This window comes from Monopterus albus, unplaced genomic scaffold (assembly GCF_001952655.1).
Source record: "Monopterus albus unplaced genomic scaffold, M_albus_1.0 scaffold172.1, whole genome shotgun sequence".
NCBI classification, from domain to species: domain Eukaryota; kingdom Metazoa; phylum Chordata; class Actinopteri; order Synbranchiformes; family Synbranchidae; genus Monopterus; species Monopterus albus.
In genome coordinates, this window is record NW_018128052.1 from 273,590 (window position 1) to 299,144 (window position 25,555).

General features: G+C 41.3%; 1 protein-coding gene across 1 annotated transcript in view; it reads right to left on the reverse strand.

Annotated features, from left to right (window-relative positions):
- LOC109969247 (myomegalin) overlaps positions 1 to 15,854 on the reverse strand; it is a 34,266-nt gene extending 18,412 nt beyond the window's left edge. The window contains exons 1-13 of the mRNA XM_020615973.1: positions 15,714 to 15,854; positions 12,349 to 12,425; positions 9,098 to 9,221; positions 8,847 to 9,004; positions 8,602 to 8,758; positions 8,038 to 8,091; positions 4,919 to 5,000; positions 2,611 to 3,914; positions 1,121 to 1,258; positions 914 to 1,033; positions 687 to 779; positions 347 to 571; positions 92 to 260 (exon numbers count right to left, since the gene is read on the reverse strand). Of these exons, the coding sequence (XP_020471629.1) occupies positions 92 to 260; positions 347 to 571; positions 687 to 779; positions 914 to 1,033; positions 1,121 to 1,258; positions 2,611 to 3,914; positions 4,919 to 5,000; positions 8,038 to 8,091; positions 8,602 to 8,758; positions 8,847 to 9,004; positions 9,098 to 9,221; positions 12,349 to 12,425; positions 15,714 to 15,854 (2,842 nt within the window). The remainder of the gene's footprint in view (positions 1 to 91; positions 261 to 346; positions 572 to 686; positions 780 to 913; positions 1,034 to 1,120; positions 1,259 to 2,610; positions 3,915 to 4,918; positions 5,001 to 8,037; positions 8,092 to 8,601; positions 8,759 to 8,846; positions 9,005 to 9,097; positions 9,222 to 12,348; positions 12,426 to 15,713) is intronic.
- Positions 15,855 to 25,555: the final 9,701 nt, after the last annotated feature.

The window sequence follows — 25,555 nt, forward strand, 5'->3', positions numbered from 1 at the left end:
CAAATGTAAAGATTTTTAGATACAATCAGAAATCTGTGCAAGTGTACTAATCTGTATTCTACATACTGTATGTATGTAGAGTGTGTGGGACTGTGTGTTACCTGTAACTGTCGCTCCTTGTCCTGCAGTGAGTGTTTGAGTTGTGCGATGCCTCTGTCTTTTTCCTGCAAAGCAGTGTGTTTCTCTGCCTCGCTCTCTTTCAGAGCTACTTCTTTAGCATGAAGCTCAGAGCAAGTTTTCTGAAGGGCACAGCGCAGGTCCTGCAGCAAAGAGAAGACAGTTTCCACATGCTGCTTTATTAATACTCATGAATGTTTGGTTTATTCACCATCACAAACACACTAACCTGGTTGTGTTTTTCAGTGACCTCCCTGTGTTGCAGTGCCTCTTGTAGATCAGAGTTGAGTCTGTCCTTGAGCCGTACCAGGTCTTCTCCTTGCCTCTGGCTCTGTCTCAGACTCCGCTGGTTGGCCTCCAGCTCCAGACCGAGGGAGAACAGAGAGCTCTGCACCCTCACCAGCTCACCCTGCAGCTGAGCCAGAGTCAAGGACTCACTGGCCCCCTCTGGAGCCTGGGAAAAGAATGACCACACACCTAGATTAGACAGCACGCCATCAGCCTGGATACATAAGTCATCAGTGATTCTGGATTAGGGTTCACACCACTTCATGTGAATCAGGTCTCACCTTGCATTGAGCAAGATGATTGCGGTGGGCCATTTCTCGCAGCTTACAAAGAGTGGTGTTTTGCCCTTCAATCAGCTGGTACAGCTCCTGGGCCTTTAAGCAGAATGAAACATTAGCATGGGGACAAATACACTGTCCTTTCACATTGGTTTGGCCTTTGTTCATTTACTATTTACAACAACAACAACAACAACTGCTACAAATACTTGAGTACAAAAAAAGCACACCTCGCTGTCTTTGGTACTGATGGACTCAGTCAGATCCTGAATGGTTCTTTCCTGGCTCTGAGAAGCCTGGCGCAGTGAACGCAGCTCGTGCTCCATCTCATTCAGCTTCTCCTGCAGCTTCTACAGACAGTGTCAGACTGCCATCAGGCCTCAGGTGTGCTATAATAAAACATATCCAGCTGTAATGGGCCATTTAACGTGCCATACCATATTGTTGGCCTCGCTCTCGTGGATCTTGGCCTGCAGAGACTGGACCTGGAGCTGGGCCTTCTGCAGCTCACTGACACACTGGCCAGCTGCACATTCATACTGGTTCAGTTGACTATGCTGTTCCTCAACAAGACTCTGTAATAAAAGGAGTGAAAGAAATTAGTTGTTTATAAAAACAGCTCACTCTATACAGTATGTTTACTGGTTTAGACCAAATCCAGCAGCTGAATTACTTGTCTCAAAATTCATAAAAAATACAGAGGCTGAAATTTGCTTAACTACCACAGTGGATTACTGTATGTGTACAACATTTTTAAAAAATCTACTCATTTGCATGTGCAAACCTAAAAAGCTATGACTAGGAGAGCCCTGCTGGAGTGGCGAGTGAGTGCATGAGATGTGTAAAGTGATCTGTGCTACTGTTCTCTTTACATAACCATAAATCCAACATTCACAGACTATGAAACAAATATCTTTATGATGGCTGGCTTATTCACCATGACTATAAGTGGTTTAACATAGCTGGGGTTAAATTAAATACATTTCGATTTTCATTGTAATTAGCTTTTTCCTTTCCAAATTAAGTTAACAAATCATTTAAATTGAGTTACTGTACTAGCCAACCAGTGTTGAGATGACGAGGTGGTCTGACATTGCGTGGATCATTTTGCCTCAAGGGCTCTGAATGAAAATAGGTCAACAGTGGAGCCAGTCTGTCTTAGGTCTCCCCACCTAACCTACTTCAGTCAGCAGCCACGGCTCAAACTTTTATTGAGATGAATGCACATTCTCCAAAAGCTATTACCAAGGGTTATTAAATTTAAGATGCTGGCTTTATAATATTGTAATATTAATATTTAATAACTCGAAGAAATGAGAGGCCCATCTGTCTGCAAGCTGTAATCATGCTTTAACAGCTACAATGGAAGTTGTTCACCTTCTTCAAATCTTCATCTCAAACCACTGATTTATTTACATACTACATCTTGGTTTCAAATGTGATGATATTTTACACTCACAAAATTGTAAAAAAAAAATGCTTGTGCTTTAACTCTGCTTTACTGTCACGACTAAGGAACTCTTTGTACATGCACATGGGGACACACAATATCAAAGTAGGCCATGTGTCACCGCTTATCCACACCTGACTGGTGATGTAAAGTATTCCCACACAGACAAGTATGCAGAACACAAATACCGCTGTAGCTCAAACCCTCCTGGGCAAAAGCTCGCAAGAGAGACAGGATTTGTGTGACTGACAGCTTGGTTATGTGGTTAATTAAGCAAGAAAAAGTGGTGAGAATATTGTTTTGTGGGAAGGCTGCATTGTTTATACAGTATATCAAACATCAAAGCATGTTGGGTTGGTTTACTTTGCAGATACTTCAGTATATAGGCAAAATTCACTACTCCATCAACCTTCATCATCCTGCAGTAGTGAAATTCTTCTGTTGTGCACCATGACCATCCTTGTAAAGGTTTTATACCTGGTGGGAAGGTGGGGGAGGACACTCTTTGTATAAATTTTCTAATAAATCCTCCACATCAGCCATCTGATCCACCTTGACATCCATCTTGTTCAGGGGGGTCTCCAGTTCAAGTATTGGTATGTGGCTGTCTCTTTCTCCAAAAAACATTCCCAGATCAGGATTAGGGAACCCCAGCCTAATGCCTCCATTACTTGAGCTCCGTCTAAGCAGCACTGGCAGCTTACTCCCTTTGGGGCTCTGGACTGGCTGGTAGACAGCACAGTTCTGCAGCACACAGAGGGCCAGTGACAGGCTGGGCCCAGGTGAGGACTGGCCATGTGGGATCCCAATGTTCTCTTCAAAAACTGAATCCAATATCCGGTCATCCACTGGTTCTCTGGGGGAGCCCAGAGGACCATCTGCTGCTGCTCCAGGCTGAATGTATCCTTCGGCTGTCTCCAGGGAGGTTACAGATGGGCTGGAGCTAGCTCGTCCAGCCAGAGTGCGATCACCGTCTGATGTCCTCGACGGGTCCTGAGAACCAGGGACAAGTGTTAGAGAGGAGGGGGGTTGCTCTGAATCGTCCACATTTTTTCTGTCTCCTCCAGTCACACTACCTGCGATAACACTGGCTGAATATCTGGTTGATGGCCCACAGGAAGTACTCCGTGCCAACTTCCTGGGCACCTTGCAAACAGCTTCATAGTCAGAGTCTGCCACCCTCCAGTATGAACATGCCCGACACCTCCTGGGAGTGCTGGGGGCACAGTGCTGTGGGCCTGCCACTGTAACCTCTGACCCTGGACCTGCAGGACACTGGTGGTGGTGGTGGTGGGGGCAGTCTAGACTATCATCTGCCCAGGACTCATACAAAGAGTAGACGAGATCATCCTGGAGCAGGGCACAGTACTTTGCATGAGTGAGACCTGATATATCCACCATACCATCCCCTGGCCCTTCAGTACCTCCACTGATTGTTACTGCCGTCTCCTCTGAATTTGTTTTCCGGTAGAGCCCACTGATGCACTGTCTCAGCCGATGTTTCTCTTGCAGAAGCCGCTGCAACCTTTCGATCGACAAGGCCTCCACACGGGCAATGACTGTGTCAAAGCGGTACATGCGGTCCAACATGAAGGTACACTTGGAGCAGGCGAACTCTCCTCTGCCATCCCGAGTCAGCTCTTGCCCCAGTGCATGAGACAGCAGCACCTGCAGATTGAGTTTGGCGGCAGGGTGGAAGATCCATCGCCTCTGATTACCACAGAGCTCCCGTCCACAGATGCGGCACGCCTCCTTCATCTTCAGATCAAGCATTCCACAGGCTTACAATTATCAAGCAGTGGCAGAAGGTCTTATTTATGCTTACAGTACATGAGGACACTTGGATCATTATGACTAAAATGGGTCCATGTAGACACAAATGAGCATCATGCTCATTCTTTAGAGTGAACAAATGCCTTTAGATCACAGTAAAAGCCTTCATCTGAAACACAGTAAAGCTCCTCATGAAACCAGTCCACACTGTGGCATCAAACTGGCTTAAAGACACACGAGATGAGGTAGACAAGAGGTAGTAATACTCGACAGAAAATGGCTGCACATGAGGTGAAAACAGATGGATAGATTTTCTCTCATTAAAAGATTCAGCCCAGGATCACTGTTCATTTGCTGGAGGCGCAGGTGTATCGGGAATATGGCGCATACTCCCACAGACACACACTGACTCATGTAAATGTCTCAGTCAGACGCAGTATTCAGCTGTAGATCGTCGGTCTCCAAACCGCTGTTTCGCATTTTTTTTTTTTACCAGCACCACACGTGGCTCTGCACCATCACCTGGCTGTCACGGACGCACGAGCCACCGTGCGTTGACAGGTTCATCATGCCCGGGAATCGCTAAGAATCTACTGCCCTTTACGCAGACACGGAGCAGCGACAGGCGTCCTGGGACAGTCTGGCTCGTTCACCGTTGTCTGCGTCCGAGGAAGAGACCATTCATCTCAGAGCCATTACCAACAGCCAGAAATACACACATACACGGAGAAATCAGACTCTCGTTGCTGTCGGACATCCTCCGGGCAGATGAAGATGTGGCTGCCTGAGCCAGACCTGCAGCGGCGGAGCGCACCATTCAGGGAAAGCGGGGGTAGGGAAGCCCGGTGCAGTCATACAGGCATGCTCACGGTTTAATATTCACTATGAATCCGGTTCAGAACGACAACTTTGCATGTTACAACGCAGATCAAAACACCAAATTAAGCGATATGGGCATTAATTTTGATTAAATCGGTAGAAAAACAGAGTGTCGTTCCTCCGGAAGTGTTACTTCCTCCCGTCCGGTTTACAGCGCTGTGCTCGCCCGACTGAACAGGTGAAACGCGCAGTAGTAGGGCGATATTAGTGGCAGTCTGTAAAATTAAATACAAATTATAACAAGCCAAACATTCTTTTTCCCCAAATGATTTTTTAAATGGTGTGGCCATGAAGTATTGCCGCAGCATGTTGTACAAGGTTAGGCCTAATATATTAAATTATTTTTGTACAGGGTTTACACATTACTGCACCGCATGCGCTGTACAAACTACTGTATGCAATACAATGGAATATAATATTGTGGCAAGCCAGTGGGCTCTAGGGAATCTTCCACGGAATGACACTGGAGTCAGGCTGTCTTTTTATGCAGGTTCCCATGCCCCAAACAACGCACTACCCCGGATAGCCTCTGTTTTTATTCTCCCCGAACACAACACTGAACATCAGAACCTGTATAGAAAACCCACCAACCGGCACTATAACTCTCCAACCCAAAGTTGGAATGGTATGTCCCTGTGTGTGTACGTGTGTGTGTACATAGCGCTCCCCCTGGCTCCCCCAGTACGCTACAACATTATATCAGATCCTATTCTGTCCTATTATAAAATCATTGTCAGCTAGATATCCTGTATTCTGTTGTTGCTATACAGTTACCAGAAGGGAGAAATAAAAGAGAGAAAGACTAGCTCCATTATCTGGATCCTTATTCCATTTAGTCCATGTTATAATATTGAATAGACTGAATATTATTGAATTTTGGTCTGACAAAAAATACAAGCTGAAAAGGTCACGTTAGGATAAACCTTGGAAGCGGCTTTTCTCACTAATTTGTAACATTTTATACTGTATAATCAGATGTGAAATACAGTGTTTATAAACACAAATAAATGTCAAAACATATAAACAATTTAGTTACAGTGTTACTACAAGTTATTCTTCAAAAGGAAACTGAAATAATTGTATGAAGAGGTTTCAGAAAATAATTGTCCTGCCTCCTCTTTCTCCAGACATTGATTGAACCTAAATGGCTGTGGTGTCTGGGGAACTAATTAAGAGGTGGTATGGTGGGTGTCTGTCTGAAACAACTCAACCTGATATTGCTGAGCACTCAGAAGTCGACCTGACCTATCGACGACCCGGCTGAAACAAGACCTGCTAAACTGCTAACCAGGAAGATGCCTGCATGCACATGCACATATGAAAGAGGGCAACTGACAGGAATGTGTACACGCTCACACACACACACACACATACACACACACACACAGATCCTCCCATGATCTCTGAGAGGAGATGGAAATTCAGCGGTGTACAGAACACTTCCTGTTATTGCTGTAAAACCTAGCTACACTATAGCTCCACAGTAAGTTGCATAACAGTCATGCAGTCCACATTTGGATTAATTTATTGTAACTGCAGTACAAATATGTGACAAACCTATTTTGTTTTAGTTATATTTTGCCACCAGTGTTTCCTAAATTCTTCTTAACTAATACAGGACCACTGTTATATACATGTATACATTTAGTGCTGCAGTCTCAACAGAACTTCTTGCACATACACCCCTTATCTAATAACTGTGACTTCCCTCTAATTTTGCCAAGTCATATGTCCTCTGCAGTGACCGACAACTCAGTATGTCAACACAGGCATTTCACCTTCAGAAAAAAACCACTACATCTCCTTGTTGTGCTCATGCTAAGGCTATATAGCTTCATGCACAAAATGCTTAACATATATAAATTATAACTACCTCAATCTAAGACACTGTTTCCTTAGTAATTAAATGCTTTATACAGACTAGTTGTCCAACAGTGAACATAGAGTACAACTCAGCGTTCAGGGCGTACTAAGAGAGAGGGACACTCTCACACATGCACAGGCTGTGTGTGTGAAATCTGAGCACAGAGCCTCCCTGGCGAGTACATTTGCATCCTTGATCCAAAACTGATTTACAAGTTAAAATGCCTGCAGAGGCACCCTGAAAACGAAACACCGCTTGTGAGAAACTCATGCAGCAACAATATGCTTGCAACAAATACTGTGCCACATTCAGGCTATTGCCAAATAACAAGAACCAGCCTTGCACAGGCCAGTAAGCTAAATGGTTAAATGGTTAGGCACTATGACTGTGATTATTAATTTATTGAACTAACAAATGTAAGGATTTACTCTGGCCTGTTAATGTAATGAGATTGTGGCACTTTGTGTGATGACAGAAACCCTAAGATGAACTGCGCTTGCAGGTGAAGACCCAGGTAATGCTCCATCTGTTGCAGGTTTACTAGCACATAGTCCTTTTTTTGTGTCATGTTATTTGCATCAGATTGGAATATGCAACTAGGTCACAGTGATTCATGAAGCATCCAGGTTTAGACTGCACAAGGACGAGCAAAGTTTCAGCTCATCTCAGGGTGTTTGCGCACAGTACTTTTTTCAAACTTTAAAACATTTCAATATGTCCTGTACCACCCACCCTGACAATGAAAAGTTTTTGCTTATTTCTCACCCCAAATGTAAAATTTTTACTAGTCTAACGAGCACCCCAATGAACTAGCATATACCTTTAAAAAATAAATACTTTGCGCAATTACTTTGTAATTTTTGCCATGACATTAACACTAGATTTTTTCAGCAACACTGATGCTGCTTCTGTTTTTGTGTTGCACATTCCGCAGAGAGAGTTTTGGTTAAATTATTTTTACTACTGTGCTTTTTCTTGTGGCAAAATGTGACAAATTTGGTCCAATTCAGATACAGTTGGACCATTTACAGGATGAGTGACTTAGTTAATGGATAGATGGATGGATGGTTGGTTAGATGCAGTTGGTTGGTTCTATATCAAAGCGTTTTCTTTTATTTTACTATACATGTAAATTATATTTTGTTGGTCACATTGTGAATTTCCCATCTCCATCTTTTCTTTTACTATAGGTCCAAGTAAAACAACAAGCAGTTTAACAAATTCAAATTTTTATCTGCAGTTGTCGAACCTTGTGTGAAAATGCTGTGTGTCACTTCTCCATAAGGAGGCAGAGTCTGTCTAACAAAGTACTCTGGACTTCAATAATGGGAACAGTGATGCTGTTCTGGCACTTAGTGAAGAAGGATAATGAACCAGAGTTTACCTACCTGCATCTCCTGTTCGATGCGCAGCCTCTCTTGGCTGAGTTCCTCCTGATAGAACTGTGTAACACAGAAGATGTATTATAAACCTACTGTACAGTATGTTCTCACTGCAGAAATGAAAAATCACTAATTATATTTAACCTTAAGATTTACAGAGGAAGAGAATAAACGGGAATGTGAATGAATAAATCTGGACAGAAATATTGTTTCATCATATGACCTTGTATATTTTGGAGTGTGTATGTTAAAGTCATAGTTTGTGCCAACATCTTTTGTGACCTACACATGTGCTGCTTCAAGAGCCTCTTTGTAACAAGGAGGTCTGACCAGGAGAGACATCGTGGCCCAGAGGAATGCAGTAATAAATTTTGGCTGTTACACTGTTTACATGATGAAGAAAAAGATCATAACACATTTACTGACCGAGTCCTACACTTATTCCGTTTACAGAAAGCATATAGCAAGGTTTTAGTCCTCATTTGCCAAGTCTTAGTTGCAGAGATGCCACCAAAGAGGATTTCTGATGTTATTTGTCACTGAAAGCAAAACATATAAAAGCATTTATACCTCAACATCCTTGTCCTTCTGAAGCAAAGATGAAGACAGCTCCTGGACTTGACCCTCTAGTTCTCCCACTCTGCGTGTGAGAGTTGTCTTCTCTCTGCTCAAGTCTGTGATGAGGGCCTCCTTGGAGTGAAGTTCTTTAGTCAGCTGCTCTATTACCCTGAACACAGACAGAGGTGCGGTCAGTGCCACCTGGAGATGGACTGGGTTTGTCTGATGTTGGTGATTGTCAAGATTTTTTTTTGCACCTGTCCTTGTTGGTGTTGGATGGGGACAGGATGCTGGGAGGCCTCTCATCCTCTGGGATGTCCTCCATGGGGGTGTCCAGGGAGTGGAGGGACGTATGAGAGTGTGATCCAGCCAGTGAGGCCATCCGCTCTGCCTCGCTGCGTGCTAGCTGGGCTTCCTGCAAGACACACAAGGAGCGAAACTGTTATGATTTGTTAATCTGAGGCACCTGTGTGTCAGTTTGAATAGCTGGAGGTGTAAGAGGACCAACCTCCTGCAGGAGCTGGATTTTGGTCTCAAGCACTTGCTGCATGTGGTCGATTTCCTGCTGTCTCTCCTGACACCGTCTCTGCAGCTCTGCCTCATTGTGATTGGTCAAGTTCTCTGCTGTTATGCTGTCAAAGAGGAAGGAGAATTAGACTTGATCACCTCATTGATCAGGTATCACACTGAATACAGTCCACATCAATTCAGTGCTTATGCACACAAATTTATTCATAGGGGACAGCATTAGGGCAAGATGGAGACATCAGCAAGAGCCAAGAAATAATATGCCGTCATCACTTTGTCTCATGCGATATCCATTACCCTTCCACTTATGGCAGAGATGAGGTAATCATTTTCATAAAGCTAACATACACTCTCTCAGAGATGCTGTTCACACAGTCTGAAAGCAGTGAAAGGCTTGATGTTTTTACAGCAGTGGATGCAATGTGTTACCAGGGACCTGGACTGTGGCCATTATGTAAAATTCCTCACACACAACCCATTTGTCCGTGTCCTCCTACAACCACATTATGTGGCTCCTGACATAAGTCCAACTGGACACAGGGTACAACTGTGCAAGCATCTGTCTATAACACTTAGTCAGTCAACCGCCCTATGCCAGAATTCCTGCTCCCAGAATGGCACACACCACTCTGTCGCCATCAGTCCTGTTCTGGACCCTCTCTACATACATTTTTAACTCTGTGCAGCACATGCAACAGCTCAAATAACTTGGGTATTTAGAACCAGTCTGAGTAATGTAAATGTCTGTCTCTTTATGTGAAGTGGAATAATGATGAGGTTGACACCAAAAACACAGAATATGCAGCAGACTGGCAACTGCTTTGCAGATAAGAACCATAATAACAATTATAATAATAAACATACAAAAGCTCACTTCAACCATTGTATATATTACAAAAAAGAGTGATAAGAATTGTGCATAAGCTGGGATACAGGGATCACACCAATGTAGTTTTCATACAGTCTAAATTGTTAAAATTTTTTGACTTAGTGGGATATAAGACTGCTGTGTTTATGTATAAAGCCAGGAACAATTTATTACCTGGTGGAATTCAAAAACTATCTGATGAAAGGGAAGGGGGATACAATCTAAATGGTCAGTTAAATTATAAAGTTCATGCTATACGTACAACCAAAAAAAGATTCTGTATTTTGATAAGTGGAGTAAAACTATGGAATAATTTAGGTATGGACATAAAAAGGAGTAAGAATATTGATGAGTTTAAACACAGATATAAAGGTATGTGTCAATCAAGATATATGCAAGAACAGGCTTAATGATTAATCAGACGGGAATGTGGATGTAGAATATATATCCATGTAGTAATACTGCTTGCAAACTAATGATGGTAAGATGATGTCATGGGGTAGGACTGGATAAGTCTGACTTCTTTCTACTCCGTTCAAGCATGTACTAGGTATAAGCAAATTGAAAATATTTTTGTGGACATGTCTGGAATTATGTGTGATTACATACTGACTGTTGTTACATGTTTGAAAGAATAAATAAATCAAATCAAATCAAATTTATATAGCGCTTTACAACACCCAAGGGTGTTAAAAGTACTTCACAACAAAACATATTAAAATAAAAACAGAACATGTTAAGACACATAAACTAACAAAAAGGAAAAGTTAAAATTACATAAAGTTAAAACCAAGGTCTGTAAGCAACTATAAAACTCCTGTACAATAAAAATGAGTCAAAGTACAAACAATAAGATTACAGAATATAAAATCAGAAAGCCTGTAGGCACCTGTATAGCATCACTGCTATAAATTAAATGCCAAATGCCAGTCTGAATAGGTGTGCCTTTAATTTAGACTTAAAAACCATTAACTCAGTTATAGACTGAAGCTCAGGATGCCAGGTATTCCAGAGCTTGGGAGAACATACGGCAAAAGAATGATCATCCCACTTTTTGTACCTTGCCCGTGGGACAACCAGAGACAAATGCTCAGAGGAGCGCAGCGCTCTGACCGGGGTATGAATAGTTAAAAGATCGGTTAAATAGGCTGGAGCACGGCCATTAGTGGCCTTGAACACAAACAAAACAAACAAAAAACAAATTAATTCTAAACTGTACTGCAAGCCAGTGAAGAGACTGAGGGACGGGGTGATGTGAGCATACTTTGGCGTATTTGACAGTAGATGAGCGGCCGCGTTCTCTACTAGTTGGTGCCTACAGAGGAGAGACTGACTAATTCCAGTGTAGAGGGCGTTGCAGTAGTCAAGGCGTGAGCTAATGAAGGCATGATTGACTTTTTCTAGGTCAACTCAAGATAAAAAGGGCTTCACCTTTGCTAGGAGCCTCAGTTGAAAGAAGCTTATTTTGACCACAGAACTAATTTGCTTGTCAAATTTGAGGCTCCTGTCAAATAACACTCCTAGGTTTTTCACAGTTTGAGTGAATAAAGGGGCTGAAGCTCCTAGGCCGGGTACGTCATCAACTCTGCTAACAATGAGCACTTGTTATCTTAAACAATGCTACAGCAAAAAATGTGCACAGAGGGACTGACAACAGCAGCCAAAATAGAGACCAGTAATAAGAACCAATGTATCCTTTCCAAGAGCCCCAACAGCTGGCCAGTGTTAAACCACACCCCTTTAAAGGTCAACAACAGTGACCATTAAGCAGCAACTCTTGTCAATTTCAGCAGATGAACGTTTCTCACTTTACAGTATCTCAAATGTAAGTAATTCAGACCAAATAATTAAGAAGAATAAGCCATAACCCACACAGTCTACTAAACCCTTGCAGCAGTTTCAAGCTCTGTCCTTGAGCTAAAGAAGCCATGCACATAGAGAACATCAGTTTAATGAATGAACAATGTCAAAAAACAAAAATAAATGCCTTTAAATCTCATTAACTTGATTTCTCCAGCTTAAACTGCACAAAATCTGACAAATAACCTGAAACAACAGTTGATTTTGAACAGAAACCAGGCACACAATGGGGAGAGAATACCCATGTGTCTCTCACATGACATGTAGTAAAAATATTTTTACTACATGTATGTATTTATAAAAGTCAAAGGAAACAAAATGAATGAAGGCTTGACAGGCAGGAGAGACCATCTACTAAATTGTTCTATATAATGTAGCTATATAGGGAAGGGAACCACTTTAACACCAAAGTTCACACTTACAGACAAAAAAATCTCCAGTTATCCAAGGTAGGCCCTGGAACGGCACAACAATAGAAACTAATGATTAATGTGTGGACTCACAGGGCTTTGTCCAGAAGCTGCTGTTTGTCCTGGAGCTCCTGCTTCAAGCTCTCTACTTCCACCTTCAGCTCGATGTTCTGCAACAGATGGAGATCAGTAAGTTCAAGTATTCAATCAGTCACGTGTTCATTACACATCGCACATCATCTCATCCAGCAACATAACAACTCAGCCATTTGTAGCGACACTGCCAGTGATGGTGGATAGTGGCCATTTGCAGCTGTGACATAATGATCACAGCTCTTACAGCCTCGTAAAAGGCATTGCTCAAACTAGGTTACAGCCTCGTCCAAACCGATGTTAAAAAAATTACAGTATCAAACAAAAAGCACTTTCTCAAAACAAACACTCTGCAAACAGACAGCACTCAGCAGTGCTAACTCAGTTGGTGAACATTTTAAATTACTGTCTAGTAATTCCTTATGAGGCTGAGATGTCAAGTATCTTACTTAACATAAAATGTGTGACTATGAAACCCCTACACACCTATGGTTCACCCACACAAGTGCTTTTACTTAATTAGCTGATTAGAGCTATGTCGTGTAATTAGCCAAAACTGAAAGCGCCTGTGTGGATAAGGCCTGTGGAAAATAATAATTCATTTGACAATGGAAATAACATTTATTTGGTCCTAACACAACGCATACTAACTTTGTGATCTTCTACATCCCCTAAAGGTAATTGCATGCTTAAAGTGCACATTTGGCATATTGTGACTACAGTAAGACATATAAAGATATAAGTAGTGAAAGCAAAACTACAAAATGGCAAAATCTGGTCATAAACACATCACTATTTTGGGTTAGGTAAAGTGATCGTCTGTATCCTTGTGGTTCAGTTAACTGAATCTCTACTATCCTTCCTCTCTCCCTCATGATAAGCTTTTACTTGCCATGTTTCCTCAGTCACTACACTTCTCCATCTCTCTGCTTTGTTAATCAAGGCCGGTGGGTGTTGTGTATCATCAGTACAGAACATCTGACCATGCTGTCATGACTGGTATATTTAGAGCTAGAGAATTCAGGGCAGCTCAGATACTCACCCCTGGGGCCAAAGGCTAAACTCCATAGTTTGTTTACCTGCATGGGGTCTGCAGGGGACATTTTAGGGGCCAATCTGTACTCTTACATTGGGTTAGGGGACAGAGGATTCACACACTGGGATCGAGATTGCTATTCTTTCCATTCCGACCTCAGACAAGAGAGAGGATAGTTTATCTGTCTGTCTATCTGCTGGACTTACGTCAGATAATTGATCTCACTAGCTAATCACCTTTATCGCTGCTGTTTGTCACGCTTTCATTTCAGACTGTCGACCACCTCTTGTCCATCAACTTGCTTGGCTGCCTCTCTGTCCTTGTCCCTGTCTCTCCTTTGCTCACTCTTCCTTTCTGTGTTTAAGAACCCCTTCATGCATGTCCAAGTCTGTTGACCTTCCCCTATCGCTCTCCAAGAGCTTCTACTCACAAGAACATATATTCCTGTGTGTGTCAACAACTTGGTTTACAGTAGGAGAGACATTTTCCCATCTCAAAAATAGCTCTATATATAGACACCCATCACAGTGCACCTGCTATTTTGGCCCCTCATGGCCTGATAGCCCCTCAGCAACAGGTCCACTTATAACCAGGCAGTGCATGTTGAGGAGGATCACTGTAATTAAAACACTAACAGGACTATCAAACATAAAAAACAAACATCTGGAATGTAACGACCTTCCACCGGCAGACCATCTACCTTTAGTTCATCTAATGATGAGCCTGTTCATTCTGTTTTATTCCATACTAAAGGATTATATGATCTAGTTGTGTCACTTTAAATTAAATGACAAAAATTAAATGACAATTGTCATAGATATATAGATACATAGACCACTATAAATAGAATACTGTTGGGTTTGAGACAGCATTTTCTATGTGTATTTTTCAGGATCTTTTGACATTTTATAAACAAGTGATTAATCAGAATTATAATAAGCAGATTTTTCTGTATGAATAATCATTTGTTGCCTTAGAAATCAGTGAATTTCTGTTTTTCTCTCTTTCATAATCAAACAACATCTGTAAACGTAACAAACTATAGTGTGAGGAGAAACTTCAAACATATTACAGTGTGTCCCATGGACACTCGTATGAATACATGCGATAAATAAATCAGTGTACCAAGCCTGCTCTATAAATAGAGTGTATTTGGCTCTGACAGAGATCACTGTGTGCCCAGGACCAACACACCTACTACATTACACTGATATGTCTTGGAGGGAGGACAAAAGCACTGCTGCCCTGTCCTGACACTCAACCAACAAAGCCTTTAGTCACACGGGACGGGGTGAGAAACTGTGAAGCATAAGGGTTAAACTCAAGTTGTATATCTGAATGATGGGAGATCACCCAGTCACTGCTGGCATGCAGTAACTGAGGAGGATAAGCAGTGGGACTTCTTCAGCTGCATCAGGTGGTCATTTAGTTCTCTCATCAAAGAGCTATTGATTATCAGAAGGGATTTGTTTTGATGGGAGAAAGAAGGAGACAGACTTTAAATGCTGCCTGGCTTGTGCAAGCAGACAACAGCTGAGATGGGTCACCTTACTGTAGGTGCACATGTTAGACACATACAGAGGAATGCAGACTGGCACATGCAACTTGCTTATAGTGACTTGTACTGCAACCAGCCACCAGGGGGGGTACCGACTTGCAGTGGCTTCACTTCTGGGAGCTGTTAGATTGATCTTTATAAGCAGTCTAAGGCATTGGCTGATAGCTGATCTGCTTAATAAGTTCAATATGAGACTAAATCTACTTAGTCAAACCTAAATTAACAGTATGTAACTTCTTTTAATATTTTTTTCATTTCCAGAATTTGCATATTGTAGTTTTAATGGCATAAAATCTTCACAAATCCCAACATCAGAAACCAATACAGAGTGAAACAGAAATCCTGCAGGACAGCTGACAGCCAGGCATGCACACCAATAGCATTATATAAAGGTTCCTGAGCAAAAGGATAGGAAATGTGTAGTCCATCATGTGGCAGCCATATCTAAAAACAAACACATGGCAGGTCACATCACCTCAACAGCTCAGTGTGACAGCTGAGTCAACAAATAATGGAAGGGGCTCGGTAAAACCAACTCTTCATGATAACAGCCATCTCATATCATTGATACACAAATGAACTGTTTTGATTTCCTCCTCATTGAGAGGAGTCCTCAATGCAAAATCTTCCAGTAAAGCAAAAAGTGTTTTTTGATCATTTTGTTGTTAGTCAAATGACCCTTAGCCCCTGAAGAGCACTCACTTCTAGTCCCAGTCATCACCAGTCAAGCAGATTCCCATTCAATTCCTCAGGGGGAGCCGCCCTACTCACCGTGCGGTAGACATCTTCACTGCTCTCCTCGTACTTCTGCTGTATCCTCTCTTCCAGGAAGTAGATGCGGAGCTTGAGGCTGAAGTTCTCCTTCTTCAGGTCATTCAGGTGCTGTGACAAAGTACGGTAACCGTTAGACATGACCGTCAAAGGGCACCAACGCTTCTTGACATGTCCGTTATAAGTCAAAAATGAACAGTTGCTCTTTCCATATCATGGGGTCCATTTTAAAGGACAGCGACTGTCAAGGCATGTCCCTTTGTTAGAGTCCGGTAACCATTAGACATGCTGCCTCCTTCTCCCAAAACGCATGATGCTGTATCTGAAAAAGCCGGATTATTTACAAAGTGGTATCCCAGTCTCTAACATGCCACCGGGATACCAAACCACACGCACACACTAAAGCTAACACATTCACACACATGCACAAAAGAGTCTAATGGGGTGTTTGCATTGCAGAGGGCTACTCTGCAACCCGGACAGTCAGAGACACAGCCATTTCAGCTCCATGGTGCGTTCTGGTCTGCTGAGGGACAGGACAGGAGCTTATTTTATAGGAGGAGACATCCCTGGAATCCCAGTTTGCCATGGGAGATGGGTGGTGGGAGAGAAGAGGGGAGGAGGGACAGATTGGAGGGTGTAAAAAGCTGAGGGCTCACAGGCACTTGTGATATGGAGGGAAATCTCACCCCTCTGCAAACCAGGAGCGTCAAAAGGAGGGACATGAAGAGAAAGAAAGAAGTGAGATGAGAGTCCCTTTCTTGTCATTTTCATTTATTCTACTTCCTTTCAGATGTACTGAAGGTAAATTTCAGCTGTCCAGTTTAAACACTTCCTTCTTTTTCTAAATGAATAGGTTGGTCCCACTGGGAGAACAACTGAAACTCGGTCTACACCAGTCTCCATGTTATATAACTACAATGACTAACCTTCATTTACTAGATTAGAGACATGACAATCTCAGTGATTTGGTTTATTTTGATATGTTGCACATTGAGTAAATAAATCAGTTTCTTTGATGCTGATATAAGCTAGGAAACAAGAAAATCTAGTCATATGTAGGTTTGAACTTTGGGAAGACACTACACAATTTCACCCAGCTTTGAGAATTTTCACTGAAGCCCCTTTCAGACAAGCACTCCTTTTCAATAATATGATGGGATTTGAATGACTTCATGTCTGTGCACCCTGGTCACTTTTCCATAAAAATCTTGACTAGGTCCACCTAGTGACATTTACATATCGCTTTCAACATGGCAGAAGTCTGATCTTTATGACAGACACATTAATAGAGAGGCAGATTATCACATAATGACATAGGATGTTGTTACATATATTGCGCTAATCATGACGCTCTAGGAAGTGATAGTTTAAAAGCTGCAATCTAATCCTAGACTATTTCTAAGCTGCTGGTGTTGTGCGTCTTTGTGAGCTGCTCACTGCAACACATGACTGTTATGGAGAATGCCCTAAACATGAGAAACGTCTCCTATAACACACTCATGGTCATCAGCCATGTTGTAGAAAAAAAAAGACTCTGGCCTCATACATCATATTGACTTGATGTATTGTCCAATCTCACACATACAGTAAGGCAAATATCACATGTGTACCATTGCTCACAGTTGTGGGTTATGTCTGAATAAAGCGCTAAGCAGCTTGTTTGGTGTTTTTGTGAACACCTTTGGCCCAAACCCAACTAATGTAGCTATTAACTAAGGGACTATAAAGGTCCCAGAGACAGAAACTAACCAGTACGGGGAAATAAAATGAAAGCGGCTGATGAGAGTGCGGTAGACAGGTGAGTGGAAAGAAGTTGGATGAAACACGAGACCTGGGAGCTCTGAGCCATAGTGCTATTAATAGAGCGGTGTGCTGAATCTCACAGAGTGGTGAATCCCTGAACTTCCCTCAGAGATGAGTGAACAGAAAGGAAAGAAACAGATGAAGAGGTTCTCCACTACATCTGATCTCATAATAAGGGTAACAACCTTGGATAATGTCAGGTTTCATGACTGCCCCTTGCAAAAAGCCTCTCTAATAAAGTGACTGAGACGTTACCTTCACATAGCTACGTCACTATTAGTTCTTGATTCATTCAGTGAGTGTGCCCATTAAAGTGTCGCATTACATTCTGTTGCTAAATAATTCAGAGTAAAGATAGGCTAGACGCCAAGATCAGGGATGACGTCACGCTCATGGCATTTTTACTGTAAACACCTCCACACATGATAAAGCAACACCCTCTCACACACATTTCAGCTCCTTATGAAAACTAAACAGGAGTGAAGGTGTGTAAATATGCGCAAGCTGTGTGTTAGATTGTGTTCATGTGTTGGAAAGAATTGGCAGCCATGAAAGTGACTCCAGTTTTGAGTAGTGTCTTCAGCTTTGTGACATCTCCTGCTTTAACAGGGCTCAGCAGAACCTCCAGAATAATATGACAGGACCGGTGGTGAGTTTTCACTGACAAGCTTAGCACTTGACTCATGTGTTTTCTGATCTTGTATGTGTAAAACATCAACTGTACTGAAGGAAAGTGTTGTATTGTACATGGTATTTCAGAGGCTAATCAGCTATACTTATGTAAACAGTGCTATTTTACTGGAAGCACAGCTGCAGATGGAACCAGTAGATACACTATATGAGGTTACTAATAGACAATGGATAAAAAAAAAATCCATGATGGTATGGCAATGGCATTTAGGAGCTACTAATTACTGTGTGGAGCTAGAGCTGGGAGACACTTAGTATTTTATAATTAGATACAAACAAAAATGTAAAGTGACAAATTGTGGTTTGAAGGAGGGTTACGTGCTGAGACAAACTTCCTCAGATCAGGCATTGTAAGGTATAGGGTGAATGGGTAAACTGTTGTTCATCAGTTTATTACATATTTCTCTCTAAAATCACAAAGTTTGGTTTGTCTACAAATTAAAACTAACAAGATTAAGTGTTAATGTATTTTGCCATTTTGGGCAGGGCCATGCTAGTTGTTTCCCCCTGCTTCCAGTCTTTATGCTAAGCTAAGCTAACTTCTCTCCCAGTGCTTGTTTCATATATAAAAGCACATCATCCTTCTCAAACTCTTGGCAAAAAAGCAAATTAACTTAGTTCTTAAAAATGTCTAACTTTAATCATTTTATGTACCAGCAGATAAAACTAGCTTTGTCCGCACAACCATCTTAAATGACAATTAAAAAGTGTATAATAGTGCTCATGTAAATTCATAACAGCTACAGAAACTGTGCTACTGCTTTCAGTGACATTTCAGAACATCTTATTTCAAGTTCCATCCACCCTCTTTTGATTTTATTATTATTACCAACAGTATGGTAAGTCATTTGGTTCAAATTTATATTCTTGATAATTCCTCAACTTTGGGACTCTCATTAATTTCCTCAAAATTAAATACATTAATTTTAACTCGATGTGCATCAACAACATTGGTCCTACAGTTTGTAGGGATCAGTTACTTGCCCAAGCATAAATGATTGTTGTCATGACTGAATGGACAAACAATAAAAGGAATATTTAATATATTCTTTTTGTAAAATGTGGCTGGTACAATGTCCAATAATAGTACAAACACCAGATGAGAAAACCTGAAGTGGGCCATGCTGTGGCCAGAGGCTGGTTCAAAACACCAGGGGGGTCATGGTGTTTTCCTTCTGATATCATCAACTGCAAGTGTTCTCCTTTTCTATGGATTGTTTAAAAAAAAGGTATTCCAGCTTTCTGGTTAAAATACCACTGATTTGCTCAACATATCGTGTTCTGATTCTACAAAGAGGATGCTTAAGCAACCCAAATCAGATCATTATATGTTGTAGTAAGGCACGGATCCACAAAAAGGCACTGTAGAGCACATTTTCATCTGCCTCAGTACTATGATACAGACTCTACTTTCCCCTACAGTGTTTCTAATCATGCTGAAGGTCAAGGACATCATCTCACCTGTTCAAACTGCTTGAGTGTGTGAAGCTGAAACGGAGGAGAGTTGTCTGTTTCATCACTGCACAAATCTAAATGGAAGAAAACCAAACAACAGCAAAGAAAATCACTGGAAACTGTGCCATCAGCAAGCCATAGGATAAGTTTTAATGTTTACATGAGCATATTTTATAAACGAGACCTGGCTACCTGTCATGTGACCTGTGATATTGGATGTATTTTCTTCTACAGCACTGTACAGAGAAGCAAAAAAAAAAAAAATTATCAGCACAGGTAGGATACACACAATGCATATTCAAAGAGAAAAAACAGACCTGTGAATTTAAAACTAAATTCTAGCAGTATATCCATTCCAACAGTGATAGAGGTGAGACTCTCACACAAATAAGCACTCATCCATCTTTGTAATCCTATTAACCTAAAATCCTTTCTGGCATTTAAAAAGCCAGTTAAATCTTTTCTCTGCAGCAGCATGATCTCATTTGCACCTCTGTAGGATCTTTGGGGCTGAGGGGGGTGGCCAGAGCTGCATGCTGCCCATCAGTGCTTCTCCTTTCAGTCTCTACATGGTAAATTCCTCTGACAGCTGCTGGGTCAGAAAATGTACAAACAGTTGCTGCATGCCAGAGGTTTAAAAGTTCACCAGGTGGAAAAACAGTAATGCTGCATTATTGCAGTGGGCAGGGTGTCATAATCACACTTCACTATTGTGGTCTTCTTGCAAATATCAGTGGAGTGGTCCATTTTTGGTTCCTGTATGTATATGAGAGGAATTTGATGAATCATTAACCTACATATGACACACTGCATGGAGAGTATGAATCATGCAAAGTTGATCTGACTATAAGTAATCACTGTATAGTTAATAATCAGATAATTCTGTGCACAGCTTTATGTTCATTCTTTTAACAAGCTGGTGCTAAGGAAGCTGCATGACCACATTCAGGTCATCCATTGTTTGCTCTGGAATGTTTACACCTAACTTATTTATAACACTATTTAATGCATTGAAAAAGCGGGAAATGTGATGAGATTGTTACCACGTTTTAATGGCCGAAAGTGGTGCTTTCATTTTGTCATGCTCTCTATAAAGGAATTTGATTTTGCAGTAGTTATTTCCTCTGGGCATGCTATGGAGCCATTGCCCAAATGCACAATTAGGCCCCATAAATATTTCTTACTGTATCGTAATGTAGGTTATATTCTTTTGTGCAAAGAAGGCCAAAATTTGTCCCTTGAAGCGAGCAGAAAATCTGGACGAAATGGACATTTGGTGCAATGTGACAATAATCAATGAGAAAGTGAAAATTTCAATCGTGGCCTTAATAGCTGTATCCAAAAATCCACAATGCAGATGGCTGCTGCAGCCTATGTGATACGGCAACGTCTAGAGTGGAGGAAAGGCCTTAAATACACCGGGGGATGTACCACGGCGTTATGACAGAAGAATACCTATGCAAGAAACTAACGCCACTGTAACCCAAAGGACTACTTGAAATAGCCCAAACCACAGCTTAAATCCCCACGACGTTTTTGTTTTAAAAACCCAGCGAGAGCCAGATTTCCGCTGCGGTGTGCCCCGCGCATACATCCAACTAAATGCCGCCTCACCTCTCAGGCTCTCCCCTGATTTGTTCCTGCGACAATGAGCTCCAATCCATAAAGGCTACTCCTTCAGTCAAAGGGGATCCATGCCGGTAGCCGCTGTCTTCGAGTCATCCTTCCATTATTAGTTTTTAGGGAAAAAACAAACCATGCAGAAACATATCCGCGCAGTCGACGCACCGCACAGCGCTCAGGCTTGGAGGGGGTGTGAGGATGCGCGCCCTGAAAAACGAAAGCAGAATATTACAGATCCCCCATCCCACAGAGCACAGCCCCCACTGTTCAAGCAGCCCACTGCTAGATGAGCTGAGAGGAAGCAAATTCTGTTGCTAAGGCAAACACGCTTTCTAGGGGTATATTCTTCAAAAATAATGATATGCACATAAGGTTCTACTGGGACACAGGACCCTCATAACTCAAATCACACAATTTTTTCTTGAATGTTTATTGCTGAGCCCACTCTTCCACCATCTGCTGCTACTACAGCAACTATCGGTAAAGATAAATATGTAGAGATATTAATCTTTCTGAAAATATTTATTTCAACATAGATGGGAACATTATCAACATGTTTTATGGTGTAAAGGTCTGTCCCAGTATTGCACATTTTTGGATTCTTCTGCATTTCACAATAATCAGCCTGTTGGACTACCAACAAATCATGAATTTAAAAAAACTAATCATATTTTGTAACTCATAAAGCCATAAAACATACCAATTCTCCAATGACTTTGAAACTGAATTATGCAAGGGATAGCTGGTGTTCCTAATAATCTGATCCTCTCAGGACAAAAATATAGAGACACCTCTGAAAATAATGTAGTCCAGTACAACACCACCTTTAACTATGACCTCAATAATAAACATATAATTGAATTTATACATTTGTAACATTTTCACCACAAAATAAACATTTTGAGCCTCATCAACACAGATGTAAATACAGATGAAATGTAACCTGTTTAGACCTCTAGACTAGGTGGAAGCTCGGTGGAGCTCTGCTGGTAATTAACTGTAGAGCTGAAGCAACTAATTGATATCTATGCATACATACATTAAATTAATTAATTTAATTTCATTCCAGGTTTGCTTCCGCGTTGCGTGACCTACTGCACATGCGCATTTGTGTCGTTCCGGTGGCATCCGGGCAAGTGTGAGCGAGCGAGCGTAGCGCGTTCTGGACACGGAACAGCTCGTTCATGAATGTCAAAGTAATATTAACAAGTCAATGAGACGTATTTGTGTATGCAACAGTAAGAATATGACGAACAGAGAGACCGTGCTCTCCATTTTGAGGTTCATTACGTGTGGCTTTACAAGTAGCTCATCCATCAGCTGTTACCTTTGTGAAAAACAATTGAACGTGGCATCTCGTGTGTGTGTGTGTGTGTGGGGGGGTCAGTGTCTTGCCTAAGGACACTTCCACACGTGACGAGATTAGAACCTTCAACCTGGGAGACGACTGCTCTACCCACCGCACTATCGCCTCCCCCGTGAAGCACCTTTATTTGTGACAACCGTGACAAAAATCCCATACCATTATCTTCTATAGCAAAGTGAATGTATATTCTGCTTATGATGCACACACATCCAGTGAAACACACTACAGGAGATGTGAGTACACCATGGAATATTTTACCATAATCTAACAAATTAAAATACTGAAGATGAATATGATTATTTTTCAAATAATAGATTAGTTTTATTGGATGTGTTTCTATTTTGTTAGCTCTCATACTGTTAGTTTTGAATAAGCATCAATTCTTTAAGGCTGCATGGGGACTCTTTCTTATGAAAGCGTTATGCACTTTTAATATTCCAATAACACTTCAGAATTACAATGCTACCAAATATGCAAATAGTTGTAAGCAGAGTCATTTATTTTATTGAAAAACACAAATGAAAATGTAGATGTTTTGTGCTCTGTGGGAAATGTTTTTTCTTTAAAGGAAAAATACATAAAATGGATTTTCAAAAATATTGGAAGTGGCCTAAAGTGATTTTAATTAAAAACTATGTTTAAACAATTATAAGTGGGGAATAGCTATGATGAAGAAAGGCTGAGGCAGTCTGAGAGGTTTGTATTGATGATATGGAAGCACACTGCATTCACACACACACACACATACACACACAAAACCTGGAGAGCTCATCCCCAAGGTCTCAAAACTTAATTCAGTTTAACAACTGATACTGTTTTGCTGCTCTTTTGACTCTATTTAACATGTGGTCAAAGCTACCACAGTGCTCTGCTTCTAATTTTGCCTCTAGCTTTTTGCATCGTTTTTGTTTAATAACTAACTTATGATAACATGAGCTGTAATGCCTGCAGACTGAAAAACATAAAAAAAGTAAAACCATTAAATTAAATTTCCAACAGTAATGTTATTAAGACTTTGACAACTCCTGGGTGTACTATCAGAAGCTCTACACGCTGGTACCTTCATGTTTTTTTTTAAACATTAAGGTACTATTAATGCCACAATCTATGATGGCTATGGAAATACAAGTATACACTGTGGCAGTAAAACTTAAACAGATGACAAAGCAGCAGGAAAGGACTATCAGTAAAAGAAACAAGTATCATTTATAAAGTGAAACAATGTGCGCTGTCCTTGGTGCTGAAGAGAAGAATCTTCAGGAATCTGAAACACTGACCTCAGCATTGAACCCTGTCCATCTTCCACCAATAACAAAAGGTCTGCAGAAACATGCTTCAGCTTCACATTCATAGTTTTCACTACACATTTATTTCAATAATTTTTTTTATTACAATTTTACACAAAATGTACTGAAGAGATATCTGATGCTTCATAACAGCATTTTAATAATTGTTTACATTTTTATACCCCTGCACAGGCGACAGCAGTGGCTGGAAAAATAATTCTACATGGTGTCAAGCTGTACACATGATGGTACAATTCAATTTGTATAGCACCAAATAACAACAAAGGACATCTCAGGACACAACATATTAAGATCTAGACCTTATCATCATCATCATCAGTATGGAAAAAACCTGAACAAATCTCCCTTGAGCAAGAACTTGGACACAGTGGGGAGGCAAAACTCCCTTTACCGGATGAAACCTCTGACAGACCCGGACTCCAGGTGGGCGGCTGTACTGCCTCGACCGGTTGGGGTTAGTGGATAGTTTCCATAGTCATCACCATCATGAAAAATAAGGCAAAGATGACCAGAGTGAGTGTCTCAGACTTGTCTGCGTTGGCAGATATACTACTCATGGTGCAGTCAAGTCAAACACATTACCCTTAATAACTGGCCTGTTATGTTACGAAGTTAAAGAGCTAAACATGAAGCAGCACACCTAGCAAGATTACATAATTCCAGGGTGTCACTCACCTTTTTTGGATCAGTTGTCATGGTCCTCGTGAAGACCTAAGTGGTCAACCCGCTGACATCGTTTTTTCAATGACATTCAGTGCCGCAATGCAGCCACACTGCCACAAAGGCAGCTGGTTGTGCTTTCACCCTCTGACGTCACATACCTGTGGCAGGTAGAAGCAACAGTTTATGCGTTAAAAGGTCATTAAAACATGTTTTGTCTTAAAGAAACGTTCTGGGCCTTACCGAACACGCCAAGGTCTGTTTTCCTGCAACCGCAACATAGGATTAAGTTGAACGCAACCTTTAAGCAGTTTGTTTGGTATCTTCATCTTCTTCTTCTTCTTCTTCTGGTGTTTATTGACGGTCTGCAAGCCAACTTAAGTACATTACCGCCACCTGCTGGGCTGGAGTGTGGAACAATAACATAGCCGAAAGATGTTTGGTAACTTTCTATCACCAAACCAAAGTATTTGGATCAATGTGAGAGACACGCAGACGCTTGGGCTGAGATTTTAGCTACTGACGTAGCGAGCTCCTGCCCCCTCTCCACGGGGCCCTTATTGATGGTTGGTCTGCGGGATATTTTTCTGACCACAAACAAGCTGCTGTTTAGCGTTCTGTCAAACTCTAGTCAGTTATTTGTTTCAGTCATTCTTTTTTTATGAATTTGCTGTTGAAACATTAGCTGTTTCCATCTTCCCCAGTGGTGTGTGGAATGAGGCAAGTGATTTGCTACAGAGGTTAATAGTTTTTGAGGGATTGGATCTGGAACTGAACAAAATTGGAGACACTGAACAACATTATCATGAATCGGACGATGACTTTGACCCTGAAAAAAACTTTTTTAAGAACTCTGAAAATAACTGCAAGTATTACACGGATGAGCAGTTTAACAGCAATGTCAAGACTGAAAACAAATTATCATTAATTCACTT